This window comes from Bombina bombina, chromosome 1 (assembly GCF_027579735.1).
Source record: "Bombina bombina isolate aBomBom1 chromosome 1, aBomBom1.pri, whole genome shotgun sequence".
NCBI classification, from domain to species: domain Eukaryota; kingdom Metazoa; phylum Chordata; class Amphibia; order Anura; family Bombinatoridae; genus Bombina; species Bombina bombina.
Window position 1 is genome coordinate 425,775,196 of NC_069499.1, and position 15,058 is coordinate 425,790,253.

Below are 15,058 nucleotides of genomic sequence, written 5' to 3' on the forward strand. Positions count from 1 at the left end.
ATTGAGTTTTGAATAAACATATAACAGAACAATACAATATTGCTCACATATGGTCTAAACATTACAGATAGAAGATAATTGAGAGTCTTTTTAATCCAATGAGTTTACAAAGACTAAGTTGTCTCTAACTGATTTTATATCAATAGACAAACAGGTGCTGGTGGAATCAATGAGGTAAATGTGCCATTAAAGTAATAGGAGGAAGAGAGAGGAGAAAAGGAGAGAGAGGAGGAGGGGGGGGGTCTGAGTGCTTGATGACCCTGGTAAATATATATGTAAATTATATATGTGCCATGTGATGGCTACTCAGTTCTGTAAAGGAGGTGGGGATGTGCTTGAACGACTAAGGGAGTTCGAGGATTCCTCTAAAAAAAGAGGTGGATTTATTGTGTTTTAAATACCCATATTCCTCAAAGGTTAACAGTTCAGTGACCCTGTCTTCCCATATTTTCGTGGATGGAGTTAATGTAGTTTTCCATTGATGCGCTATTAGCTATTTAGCAGCATCGAGTCCTATATGTAGTAAATTTAGTCTACGCTTACAATGGAATTTAGCTAAATCCTGCAATAAGTTTTTAGAGAGTTCCCACTTTTTACCACAGAGTTTGGATCTTCGTATATTGTCACCACATATGAAGTAACCTCTCTCCACATCCCCCTCAACACCCCTTGGATGCATCAGGGTATAGGGTACTTTGTCTCAATTGTGTTAAATACCAGTAAAGTAGTAGTTTGTAGTTAATCTCTAAGGTTTACAAGATAGATGATTTGTGAGCATGCTTACAATTTTTTCCCTTTATCTGCACCCATAAGTCTCTTTGCCATCTATTAGCATAGGCAGGTAACTTTTCCTCATATGATAAGGAGAGATAATTCCTAACAGCTTCTCCTTCACATGTTTAATTTCTACAGATTTTCTAATTTTATTTTATTTTTTTGTTTTAAAAATAACACACAACTTCACATAAAATGTTTATAATAAATGCTAGTAGCTTTTTAAAAAACTACTCACATAACTTCAACTAAAATACTCATGTTTTTACATTTTAATGTTTTGTAAATATATATGACTCTAGACTAAGCTATTCTCTTTATCTGCATTAACTACTTAGAAACTATGAAAAATCCTTTTTTTTTTTTTTTACCTAGTTGCAAAGAACCTCTCACAATAGTGCCTCATACATACACAATTTGAAGTAGTGAAAAAAATTCTTACAAACCTGTAAATTTCCAACATCAGACACAAGAGGGCACTCTTAGACCTTAATAATTTCAGTCTTACATTCAATATATCCTCTAAATTATGAATTACAGTAGTCTTTACTTGCTTACATGTGCAGATTTTTGCTCTCCATGAGTAAAATTAGATTTCAAAGCTATTAAAAAATCTACAGAAATCAATGTAAACAATATAAATATGAATTCTGCTCCTAGACATTCTTACTTTTGGAATGATAATGTTCCTGGTAGGTAGAAACAAATGAAATACCAGCAATTTCTGTATTAATAACATATATATTCTGTTAAATAGGACTTCATCCAAACATTTTCACTTCACCTATAAATGTCTCACATTCAAAATCCAGGAACAAATATATGTCCCTGAAAAGAGATGTTTTCTCTATATCCGTTATGGTTGCCACCCAACCAGTATTTTATCCAACATGGTCGGTATTTTTAAGGTTCAGGTCAAAATTGAAAATAAAGATAAAATATAGAAATAAAGATGCCAACATGGTGAAACATATTCTTTGCCTGTTAGAATGTAATTATAAACCAATGATCATTTAAAATCAGTCCTAGCAGCTTCCTAATATAATTATTTATGCAAATTTATGCTAATGAACATTCCCAGTTTTTCCCCAGAAAAGGTGGCAAACCTTATATAAGAGGAATGTATGGGGAAAAAAATGTTGTGTAATACTACTATATTTCATATTTTATAAACCATACATTTACAAACACAAATTCTATGTATTTTTAAATGTTTTATTACTATACTAGTACTAAAGCCCATGTACACGGGCCATTTTTTGCAGTACAGCGGTCCCACCCCTTGCTCTCTCCCCCCTCTCTTTTGCTCTCTCTCCCCCCTCTCTTTTGCTTTCTCTCCACCCTCTCTTTTGCACTCTCTCCCCCTCTCCTTTGCGCTCTCTCTCCCCTCTTTGCTCTCTCTTTCCTCTTTAGCTTTCTCCCCCCTTTCTTTTGCTCTCTCTGCCCCCACTTTTGTTCTCTCCCCCCCTCTTTGGCTCCCCCCCCCCCACTCTTTTGCTCTCTTTCTCCCTCTTTGGCTCTCTCCCCTCTTTTGCTCTCTCTCTCCTCTTTGGCTCTCTTTCCTCTTTTGCTCTCTCCTCTTTGGCTCGCTTTCCTCTTTTGCTCTCTCTCTTCCCCCTCTTTGGCTCTCTCCCCCCTCTTTTTGGCCCTTCTCCCCCTCTCTGGCTCTGTCTTTCAAACACTTTGCCTCTCTGGCCACGCCCATATCGCGGCACCCCGCCTAGCCACGCCCCATCGCGGTGACACCCGCCCGGCCACGTCCCTCACCGTGCCCGGTCATGCCGATCGCTGTGCCTGGCCATGTCCCTCGATGCACCTGACCACGCCCCCATCGCGACGCTCCCGTCGGTCACGCCCCCTGAAACTCCGCTTCAGCCTTGCTCTGTGCTGAGTGCTGAGTGTCAGGATCCAAACGGCCAGGTATGTTTGTCACGTGCAGTCTCTACTGCGCATGACTGCATCTGACAAACATACTTGGCCATTTATTATATAGGATGCTGGAATTTACATATCCGTGAATAGCAGCCAGCAAAGTTGTACCTCTAATGCAAAAGGACTGCAAGATGCTTGTAAGCTTTTTATTTTCATTTAAAGACCATTTTAGGTGAAACATGGAGAAAAAATATGCAAACAGCTTAATTGTTGATATATACAGATTTAGGTTTTACCCCCCTTACTGAATAGCTTACTGAATAGAGAAACGGAAATGAAATGTGTAGGAAACTTACACCTCATCACAACTTAGTAAATCTTACATTGGCCAAGTGGTTGCACTCATACAATGGAAAAAAAGACTAGTAAAGAACAGAACAAAGCAGTAGCACTTGTGTGTGTAAAAACAGTAGCAGCCATACAGAGTTGTAATCACTGCCATATTAATTCATATGACTTTAGTTACTGGCACTAGAGGTTGTGCTAAACGTTTCCTCAAGCTGAATGAGAACACGTTTTACTTATTCTGCTCTATTTCTTACCTCAAAGTTCAGAGTGGTCCCAATCCTAATTATTCTTAAAATATATCAGTTTATACTATAATTATATTATTATATTATATACAATTTTACAGACCTTCTTCATGTGATAGAAAATAGAGTAACTTGTCATTAAGGAAACAAACTCTGAGCTTGTGGTTTAGAAGTGATAATTCTATAGATTGTAAGTGCTATGTGAGCTTGTAAGAGAACCAAATCCATTCATTTATGTGCACTGCAAGTAGAGGTACAAAGACAGGGATCCTAACCCTGCCATGTTTTGTAGGATGGTTCTGATTGGGAAACTCTGTGTCACAGTCTTTTCTGCCCCTTCACTGTAAATGTTTCACAAATTTAAACCAGGAATTACCTACATCCCTTTCCTTAAAGGGACTGTCGAGACAAAATTAATCTTTCATAATTCAGAAAGAGAACAGAACTTTAAACAATTTTCCAATTCACTTCCATTAACTAAATGTGCACAGTTGTTTTATATGCACACTTTGAGACACCCTCTCCTACTGAGCATGTGCAAGATTCACAGGATATATGTATATGCATTTTGTAGTTGGCTGACGGATATAACGCAATGCATTAGGAAGGAAAAAATCTACTGCTCATTTAAAATTCAAACTAAGTGCTTTTGCATTCTCTTTGTATTATGCATTTATTGATTATGCAATTCTTCTATGTTTTGTGGTCCTTTAAATGTAATGCTGGTGGAGAGTTAGTCCTCTAGACAACCAAGGCTCTAAACACAGGTCAGTAACACCTCAGCTTCTACCCAGGTCACCTTAATGCTCCCATGATTCTAACTGGACTCAACCTTAAAGGGACAGTTCACCCAAAAAATGTCTCCCCTTTAAATTGCTCCCAATGATTCATTTTACCTGCTGGAGTGTTTTAAATTGTTTAATTGTTTACAAGTAGCTTTACCCCTATTTTGGCATTTGAAATAGCTGATTTAGCCTGTGGTATCCCAACCTATACTTAAAGTTTCTATACTGCAGTATATTCTATTGAATAGCCTAAGTAAACACAGCCAGCAGAAGAGTTTACACTCTCACTGGGGGGCATGATAGTTAAGTAATAAAATGATCATTTTCCATTGTTCTCTCTAAGTATTGAGCTTTGGTTTTCTAGACAAATATAAGATAAGGAAGCAAGTGTGTGTACATAAATTGATAACATAATGAGATCTGATATTACCTATAGCTGAACCCATTGCAATAGGCTGTGGTTTCAAAGCACAAAACCAGCTACTTCAGATACACAAATAAACCGAAAAATGCAATTACTCATAAATTTTATACTCTGCAGCTGCTATAACAAGTCATTGAAAATACATTCATATAAAAACTATTTTACAGTGTACTGTCCCTTTAACCTCTAAAGTCTGCCCATAGCACTTCGGGTCTCATAATGTTACCGTCTATCCCAATTCTTTCACTAGAGGCTAAGGAAATGGAGTATCAGAAATGAAAACCTGTTGTAACAGCAAGTGGGGGACAACACTATACAGTCCTCCACACAGAAGCGGATAAAAAGTTTCATCAATAGACATTTCACCTGTAATGCTTCATGCTACGGTATTTAAGCTGACATTTTTAACTATGGAAGTGCTACATGTTAGCTTCGTTATGGCTCATACCCAGTGACACAATTTTCTTGTAGACAAGGTGATTCAGCACCAGTATCTCCTGTGCTAGCTGCAAGGCCTCACTCCTAAGCCCCATACATAGTATCACAGCAAAGAATGGCAGCAGCACCAGGAATCGGTTCAAAATGTATTTAAGTGCAAACAATAAGAGCGACATTTCGAACAGTGTTGTTAATCATGATTAAGGACAATACTGTCCGAAACGTCGCTCTTGTTGTTTGCACTTGAACACATTTTGAACCGATTCCTGGTGCTGCTGCCATTCTTTGCTGTGACACAATTTACTTGACACATTTCAATAACTGCGCTAAACTAATCACCTTTGCTGAATCCCTGAAAGTAAGACTACGGATGACTACTTCCTTAGGTAAACATTCTTCAGGTTGACAAAAAATACCCTATGCAGTAAAGCATCTGCTGTGCTATGTTCCTCATAAGAAAAAAAACAGGACAGAATTATAACTGGCAGACAGATTATTTTTCTGTGCTATGGAGATGCCTACTTACAGAAGCAAAGTTAGAACTATTAGTTTTTTTCAATTTAGCGTTTCATTTGTTCACAATGAAACCACTATAAACAGCAACTTTAGATTTAAAATAGTTTCTCCTTTAACCCCTTAATGACCACAGCACTTTTCCATTTTCTGTCCGTTTGGGACCAAGGCTATTTTTACATTTTTGCGGTGTTTGTGTTTAGCTGTAAATTTCCTCTTACTCATTTACTGTACCCACACATATTATATACCGTTTTTCTCGCCATTAAATGTACTTTCATAATCTACAATTATTTTCATCATATCTTATAATTTGCTATAAAAAAATACAAAATATGATGAAAAAAAACAAAAAAAAAACACTTTTTCTAACTTTGACCCCAAAATCTGTTACACATCTACAACCACCAAAAAATACCCATGCTAAATAGTTTCTAAATTTTGTTCTGAGTTTATAAATATCCAATGTTTACATGTTCTTTGCTTTTTTTGCAAGTTATAGGGCAATAAATACAAGTAGCACTTTGCTATTTCCAAACCACTTTTTTTCAAAATTAGCGCTAGTTACATTGGGACACTAATATATTTCAGGAATCTCTGAATATCCATTGACATGTATATATATTTTTTTAGAAGACATCCCAAAGTATTGATCTAGGCCCATTTTGGTATATTTCATGCCACCATTTCACCGCCGAATGCGATCAAATAAAAAAAAAAGTTCACTTTTTCACAAATTTTTTCACAAACTTTAGGTTTCTCACTGAAATTATTTACAAACAACTCATGAAATTATGGCATAAATGGTTGTAAATGCTTCTCTGGGATCCCCTTTGTTCATAAATAGCAGACATATATGGCTTTGGCTTTGCTTTTTGGTAATTAGAAGCCTGCTAAATGCCACTGCGCACCACACATGTATTATGCTCAGCAGTGAATGGGTTAATTAGGGAGCATGTAGGGAGCTTCTAGGGTTAATTTTAGCTCTAGTGTAGTGTAGTAGACAACCCCAAGTATTGATCTAGGCCCATTTTGGTATATTTCATGCCACCATTTCACCGCCAAAAGCAATCAAATAAAAAAAAATTGTTCACTTTTTCAAACTTTAGGTTTCTCACTAAAATTATTTACAAACAGCTTGTGCAATTATGGCACAAATGGTTGTAAATGCTTCTCTGGGATCCCCTTTGTTCAGAAATAGCAGACATATATGGCTTTGGCGTTGCTTTTTGGTAATTAGAAGGCCGCTAAATGCTGCTGCGCATCACATGTGTATTATGGCCAGCAGTGAAGGGGTTAATTAGGTAGTTTGTAGGGAGCTTGCAGGGTTAATTTTAGCTTTAGTGTAGAGATCAGACTCCCACCTGGCACATCCCACCCCCTGATCCCTCCCAAACAGCTCTCTTCCCTCCCCCACCCCACAATTGTCCCCGCCATCTTAAGTACTGGCAGAAAGTCTGCCTGTACTAAAATAAAAGGTATTTTAAAAAAAATAAAATAATTTTTTTAGCATATTTACATATGCTGCTATGTAGGATCCCCCCTTAGCCCCCAACCTCCCTGATCCCCCCAAAATAGCTCCCTAACCCTCCCCCTCTGCCTTATTGGGGGCCATCTTGGGTACTGGCAGCTCTCTGCCAGTACCCAGTTTGCAAATAAAAATGTTTTTATTATTTGTTTTTATTTGTTTCTGTAGTGTAGCTTCCCCCCCACAGTCCAATATATCCCACCAGCCAAACCGATCACAAAATAAAATAAAATTCCCCCCTTGATCCCCACTTCTAACTAAAAATGTTCTGTAGCGTAGTGGTTCCCACCCGCTCCCTCCCCGTGCACGCACCCTCCCGGCCTCCCCGTGCACGTGCGCGCATCCGTGCGCACCTCCCGGTCGTCCCCGCCCCCGATTCCGCCCCCCTCCGCATCACAAAGGCCATCGATGGCCGCCACCCGCCTCCCACACCGGCTCCCACCCACCAACGAACTTATCCGTTAATGTCCGGTGCAGAGAGGGCCACAGAGTGGCTCTCTCTGCATCGGATGGCTAAAAATGGTTATTGCAGGATGCCTCGATATCGAGGCATCACTGCAATAACCGGAAAGCAGCTGGAAGCCAGCAGGATCGCTTCCAGCTGCTTTCCACACCGAGGACGTGCAGGGTACGTCCTCAGGCGTTAACTGCCTTTTTTTTGAGGACATACCCTGCACGTCCTCGGTCGTTAAGGGGTTAAAGTGCCTCATAAAACAGACACACACATTTATATATATATATATATATATATATATATATATAGATATCCAAAATTCCAGATCTTACCCACAAGTGGAAAACTGCCTGGGTGCAACTTTAAACAACAAATAGTAGCCAAAATGAAGTGCACTCTCAGGTCTTTCACAGCAAAAGTTACTTTATTGATGTAATGTTTTCGGAGGACTTGCCTCCTTCATCATTGATGCTGATGAAGGAGGCAAGTCCTCCGAAAACGTTACATCAATAAAGTAACTTTTGCTGTGAAAGACCTGAGAGTGCACTTCATTTTGGCTACTATATATATATATATATATATATATATATATATAAACTTTATTGGTCTATATATATGAATTGTTTCTTCTCCAGCACCCCGGTATAAGAGGCTGAGAGGGACATTTATCAAGCCGTCAACCGCAAATACGTTGAAATTCCGCAGCGTAATTGTGACGAGCTTGATTTGACCCATTTATCAAAGCCTACAGACCGGCAAAATTTGAAATTTGTGACGTAACATACGATCCGCCGGTCTCAATCCGACACAGATTGATGGCTCCCAGACCCCCCGCAACTAAATAAATGAAGACTTTTGGATGAAGACTTCGGCCCGCTTGGATGAAGACTTCTACCGGCTTCGCTGAGGACTTCTGCCGCTTGGATGAGGATGGATGTCTGGTCTTCGAAAACTGTAAGTGGATCGTCGGTGGTTAGTGTTAGTTTCTTTTAAGGGTTTATTGGGTGGGTTTTAATTTTAGCTTAGGGACTTTGGGCAGTAAAAGAGCTAAATGCCCTTTTAAGGGTAATGCCCATAAAAATGCCCTTTTCAGGGCAATGGGGAGCTTAGGTTTTTTTAGATAGGATTTTTATTTGGGGGGGTTGGTTGTGTGATTGGTGGGTTTTACTGTTGGGGGGGTATTTGTATTTTATTTTAACAGGTAAAAGAGCTGATTTCTTTGGGGCAATGCCCCGCAAAAGGCCCTTTTAAGGGCCATTGGTAGTTTATTGTAGGCTAGGTTTGTTTTTTATTTTGGGGGGGGGGGGGTTATTTTGATAGGGCTATTAGATTAGGTGTAATTAGTTTAAATATTTGATCATTTCTACTATGATTTCTACTACTAATGAACCCCTAATCTACTTCCCCAAACATCGCCAAACCCTACATTATATTTATTAACCCCTAATCTGCCCCCCAACATCGCCGCAACTATATTAAATTTATTAACCCCTAATCTTCCGCCGTTAACGTCGCCGCCACTATAATAAATTTATTAACCCCTAAACCTAAGTCTAACCCTAACCCTAACCCCCCCTAACTTAAATATAATTTAAATACATCTAAATAAATTATTCCTATTTAAAACTAAATACTTACCTGTAAAATAAACCCTAAGATAGTTACAATGTAATTATTAGTTATATTGTAGCTATCTCAGGGTTTATTTTTATTTTACAGGCAACTTTGTATTTATTTTAACTAGGTACAATAGTTATTAAATAGTTATTAACTATTTAATAACTACCTAGCTAAAATAAGTACAAATTTACCTGTAAAATAAACCCTAACCTAAGTTACAATTACACCTAACACTACACTATCATTAAATTAATTACATAAAATACCTACAATTAATTACAACTAAATTACGAAAAACAACAAACACTAAATTACAGAAAATAAAAAAGAAATTACATATATTTTAAACTAATTACACCTAATCTAATCCCCCTAACAAAATAAAAAAGCCCCCCCAAAATAAAAAAAATCCTTAACCTATACTAAATTACAAATAGCCCTTAAAAGGGCCTTTTGCCGGCTTTTTTTTAATAAATATGGAGATCATATTCAAGTCTGCGGCCGCAATGTTAGGCGAGCGTATTGGTGCCTTCGAATGCAGCATACTTGACCGCTTGATAGATAGGCCTCTGAGAGTGTGAATCCCAGCGACTGATATCATATTATATCAATATATATATAATATAAGAATAATTGTTTCCAGAACTGTTTTGTCTGGATAAATTTAAAATCATCAGATATATTATCTATTGGTCATTACATTGACAGACTACAGCTTATCATTTAATCATATTAGTATCCACTGGTATTATTGCTAGGGTGAACACAAACAGCCTCAGCCCACACAAGAACCATAGACATTATATATAAAATAGTATATATAGCAAAAATACATATTCTGTTATTACAAATATTAACTATAGACAAAAGTAAGTGGTGTCCCTTTAAGAGTAGAATAACTGTACATTTGTTTGATTTACCTATTCATTTGTTCCTGTATCAAATCTAGTCTGTGCTCTACTTCTCCATACGTGAGGTCATTTTCAGGTTCACATATTCCCCATGTGACATGGTTTAATGTTGTATGATTGGTTACACTGTCATCATGCAGCACTGTGTCCTCTCTTCCCCAGCTCCTTGTACTTGCTATATCTGTAAAAATATATACAAATTAACCTTCTGTAGAAATCCATTCTGTACCAACAGTCTGTCTATGAAATGTGTGGTAAAGTAACACTGAAGGAAACTACAATGGTTAAAGCTTAAATGCAGGGATTGTTCATTTTGTATATTACCCAGCTTAATTGGCAGAATACTTAATTAAACATAAGTGAAGAACAATTAATGTGTCACAAATACTTTCTATTACTTGCAGTCCGTGTATAAAATAATCAATTACCACACTTACAAGTGGCAAGCGATAGTGTTTTTTTTTCCAGCTTTATGCACTTGATCAAAATAGTGCGAGTAATAATAGTTGAAACTAAAAACACATTCACTTAAGCACAGTCTAATTTCACGCGCAAAGGGTAGGGAAGACAAAATGTTGAAAAAAACACAACATAAATACATGTAAAATTACAGTTACACTTATATAAATACTGTCTGATAAAAATTATTTAAAAAAAAACAGAATTTATGTTTACCTGATAAATTACTTTCTCCAACGGTGTGTCCGGTCCACGGCGTCATCCTTACTTGTGGGATATTCTCTTCCCCAACAGGAAATGGCAAAGAGCCCAGCAAAGCTGGTCACATGATCCCTCCTAGGCTCCGCCTACCCCAGTCATTCGACCGACGTTAAGGAGGAATATTAGCATAGGAGAAACCATATGGTACCGTGGTGACTGTAGTTAAAGAAAATAAATTATCAGACCTGATTAAAAAAACCAGGGCGGGCCGTGGACCGGACACACCGTTGGAGAAAGTAATTTATCAGGTAAACATAAATTCTGTTTTCTCCAACATAGGTGTGTCCGGTCCACGGCGTCATCCTTACTTGTGGGAACCAATACCAAAGCTTTAGGACACGGATGAAGGGAGGGAGCAAATCAGGTCACCTAAATGGAAGGCACCACGGCTTGCAAAACCTTTCTCCCAAAAATAGCCTCAGAAGAAGCAAAAGTATCAAACTTGTAAAATTTGGTAAAAGTGTGCAGTGAAGACCAAGTCGCTGCCCTACATATCTGATCAACAGAAGCCTCGTTCTTGAAGGCCCATGTGGAAGCCACAGCCCTAGTGGAATGAGCTGTGATTCTTTCGGGAGGCTGCCGTCCGGCAGTCTCGTAAGCCAATCTGATGATGCTTTTAATCCAAAAAGAGAGAGAGGTAGAAGTTGCTTTTTGACCTCTCCTTTTACCGGAATAAACGACAAACAAGGAAGATGTTTGTCTAAAATCCTTTGTAGCATCTAAATAGAATTTTAGAGCGCGAACAACATCCAAATTGTGCAACAAACGTTCCTTCTTTGAAACTGGTTTCGGACACAGAGAAGGTACGATAATCTCCTGGTTAATGTTTTTGTTAGAAACAACTTTTGGAAGAAAACCAGGTTTAGTACGTAAAACCACCTTATCTGCATGGAACACCAGATAAGGAGGAGAACACTGCAGAGCAGATAATTCTGAAACTCTTCTAGCAGAAGAAATTGCAACTAAAAACAAAACTTTCCAAGATAATAACTTAATATCAACGGAATGCAAGGGTTCAAACGGAACCCCCTGAAGAACTGAAAGAACTAAATTGAGACTCCAAGGAGGAGTCAAAGGTTTGTAAACAGGCTTAATTCTAACCAGAGCCTGAACAAAGGCTTGAACATCTGGCACAGCGGCCAGCTTTTTGTGAAGTAACACAGACAAGGCAGAAATCTGTCCCTTCAGGGAACTTGCAGATAATCCTTTTTCCAATCCTTCTTGAAGGAAGGATAGAATCCTAGGAATCTTAACCTTGTCCCAAGGGAATCCTTTAGATTCACACCAACAGATATATTTTTTCCAAATTTTGTGGTAAATCTTTCTAGTTACAGGCTTTCTGGCCTGAACAAGAGTATCGATAACAGAATCTGAGAATCCTCGCTTCGATAAGATCAAGCGTTCAATCTCCAAGCAGTCAGCTGGAGTGAAACCAGATTCGGATGTTCGAACGGACCCTGAATAAGAAGGTCTCGTCTCAAAGGTAGCTTCCAAGGAGGAGCCGATGACATATTCACCAGATCTGCGTACCAAGTCCTGCGTGGCCACGCAGGAGCTATCAAGATCACCGACGCCCTCTCCTGATTGATCCTGGCTACCAGCCTGGGGATGAGAGGAAACGGCGGGAACACATAAGCTAGTTTGAAGGTCCAAGGTGCTACTAGTGCATCCACTAGAGCCGCCTTGGGATCCCTGGATCTGGACCCGTAGCAAGGAACTTTGAAGTTCTGACGAGAGGCCATCAGATCCATGTCTGGAATGCCCCACAGCTGAGTGACTTGGGCAAAGATTTCCAGATGGAGTTCCCACTCCCCCGGATGCAATGTCTGACGACTCAGAAAATCCGCTTCCCAATTTTCCACTCCTGGGATGTGGATAGCAGACAGGTGGCAGGAGTGAGACTCCGCCCATAGAATGATTTTGGTCACTTCTTCCATCGCCAGGGAACTCCTTGTTCCCCCCTGATGGTTGATGTACGCAACCGTTGTCATGTTGTCTGATTGAAACCGTATGAACTTGGCCCTCGCTAGCTGAGGCCAAGCCTTGAGAGCATTGAATATCGCTCTCAGTTCCAGAATATTTATCGGTAGAAGAGATTCTTCCCGAGACCAAAGACCCTGAGCTTTCAGGGATCCCCAGACCGCGCCCCAGCCCATCAGACTGGCGTCGGTCGTGACAATGACCCACTCTGGTCTGCGGAATGTCATCCCTCGTGACAGGTTGTCCAGGGACAGCCACCAACGGAGTGAGTCTCTGGTCCTCTGATTTACTTGTATCTTCGGAGACAAGTCTGTATAGTCCCCATTCCACTGACTGAGCATGCACAGTTGTAATGGTCTTAGATGAATGCGTGCAAAAGGAACTATGTCCATTGCCGCTACCATCAACCTGATCACTTCCATGCACTGAGCTATGGAAGGAAGAGGAACGGAATGAAGTATCCGACAAGAGTCTAGAAGTTTTGTTTTTCTGGCCTCTGTCAGAAAAATCCTCATTTCTAAGGAGTCTATTATTGTTCCCAAGAAGGGAACCCTTGTTGACGGAGATAGAGAACTCTTTTCCACGTTCACTTTCCATCCGTGAGATCTGAGAAAGGCCAGGACAATGTCCGTGTGAGCCTTTGCTTGAGGAAGGGACGACGCTTGAATCAGAATGTCGTCCAAGTAAGGTACTACAGCAATGCCCCTTGGTCTTAGCACAGCTAGAAGGGACCCTAGTACCTTTGTGAAAATCCTTGGAGCAGTGGCTAATCCGAAAGGAAGCGCCACGAACTGGTAATGTTTGTCCAGGAATGCGAACCTCAGGAACCGATGATGTTCCTTGTGGATAGGAATATGTAGATACGCATCCTTTAAATCCACCGTGGTCATGAATTGACCTTCCTGGATGGAAGGAAGAATAGTTCGAATGGTTTCCATCTTGAACGATGGAACCTTGAGAAACTTGTTTAAGATCTTGAGATCTAAGATTGGTCTGAACGTTCCCTCTTTTTTGGGAACTATAAACAGATTGGAGTAGAACCCCATCCCTTGTTCTCTTAATGGAACGGGATGAATCACTCCCATTTTTAACAGGTCTTCTACACAATGTAAGAATGCCTGTCTTTTTATGTGGTCTGAAGACAACTGAGACCTGTGGAACCTCCCCCTTGGGGGAAGTCCCTTGAATTCCAGAAGATAACCTTGGGAGACTATTTCTAGCGCCCAAGGATCCAGAACATCTCTTGCCCAAGCCTGAGCGAAGAGAGAGTCTGCCCCCCACCAGATCCGGTCCCGGATCGGGGGCCAACATTTCATGCTGTCTTGGTAGCAGTGGCAGGTTTCTTGGCCTGCTTTCCCTTGTTCCAGCCTTGCATTGGTCTCCAAGCTGGCTTGGCTTGAGAAGTATTACCCTCTTGCTTAGAGGACGTAGCACTTTGGGCTGGTCCGTTTCTACGAAAGGGACGAAAATTAGGTTTATTTTTTGCCTTGAAAGGCCGATCCTGAGGAAGGGCGTGGCCCTTACCCCCAGTGATATCCGAGATAATCTCTTTCAAGTCAGGGCCAAACAGCGTTTTCCCCTTGAAAGGAATGTTAAGTAGCTTGTTCTTGGAAGACGCATCAGCCGACCAAGATTTCAACCAAAGCGCTCTGCGCGCCACAATAGCAAACCCAGAATTCTTGGCCGCTAACCTAGCCAATTGCAAAGTGGCGTCTAGGGTGAAAGAATTAGCCAATTTGAGAGCATTGATTCTGTCCATAATCTCCTCATAAGGAGGAGAATCACTGTCGACCGCCTTTATCAGCTCATCGAACCAGAAACATGCGGCTGTAGCGACAGGGACAATGCATGAAATTGGTTGTAGAAGGTAACCCTGCTGAACAAACATCTTTTTAAGCAAACCTTCTAATTTTTTATCCATAGGATCTTTGAAAGCACAACTATCCTCTATGGGTATAGTGGTGCGTTTGTTTAAAGTGGAAACCGCTCCCTCGACCTTGGGGACTGTCTGCCATAAGTCCTTTCTGGGGTCGACCATAGGAAACAATTTTTTAAATATGGGGGGAGGGACGAAAGGAATACCGGGCCTTTCCCATTCTTTATTAACAATGTCCGCCACCCGCTTGGGTATAGGAAAAGCTTCTGGGAGCCCCGGCACCTCTAGGAACTTGTCCATTTTACATAGTTTCTCTGGGATGACCAACTTGTCACAATCATCCAGAGTGGAAGATGTTCCAACTTAAATTTAAATGCAATCACATCAGGTTCAGCTTGTTGAGAAATGTTCCCTGAATCAGTAATTTCTCCCTCAGACAAAACCTCCCTGGCCCCATCAGACTGAGTTAGGGGCCCTTCAGAAATATTAATATCAGCGTCGTCATGCTCTTCAGTATCTAAAACAGAGCAGTCGCGCTTACGCTGATAAGTGTTCATTTTGGCTAAAATG

At 40.1% G+C, this 15,058-nt stretch overlaps 1 protein-coding gene across 1 annotated transcript in view; it reads right to left on the minus strand.

Annotated features, from left to right (window-relative positions):
- KCNH7 (potassium voltage-gated channel subfamily H member 7) overlaps positions 1 to 15,058 on the minus strand; it is a 1,107,705-nt gene that overhangs the window by 52,140 nt on the left and 1,040,507 nt on the right. Inside the window, exon 14 of the mRNA XM_053698381.1 lies at positions 9,922 to 10,093. Coding sequence (XP_053554356.1) covers positions 9,922 to 10,093 — 172 coding nt within the window. The remainder of the gene's footprint in view (positions 1 to 9,921; positions 10,094 to 15,058) is intronic.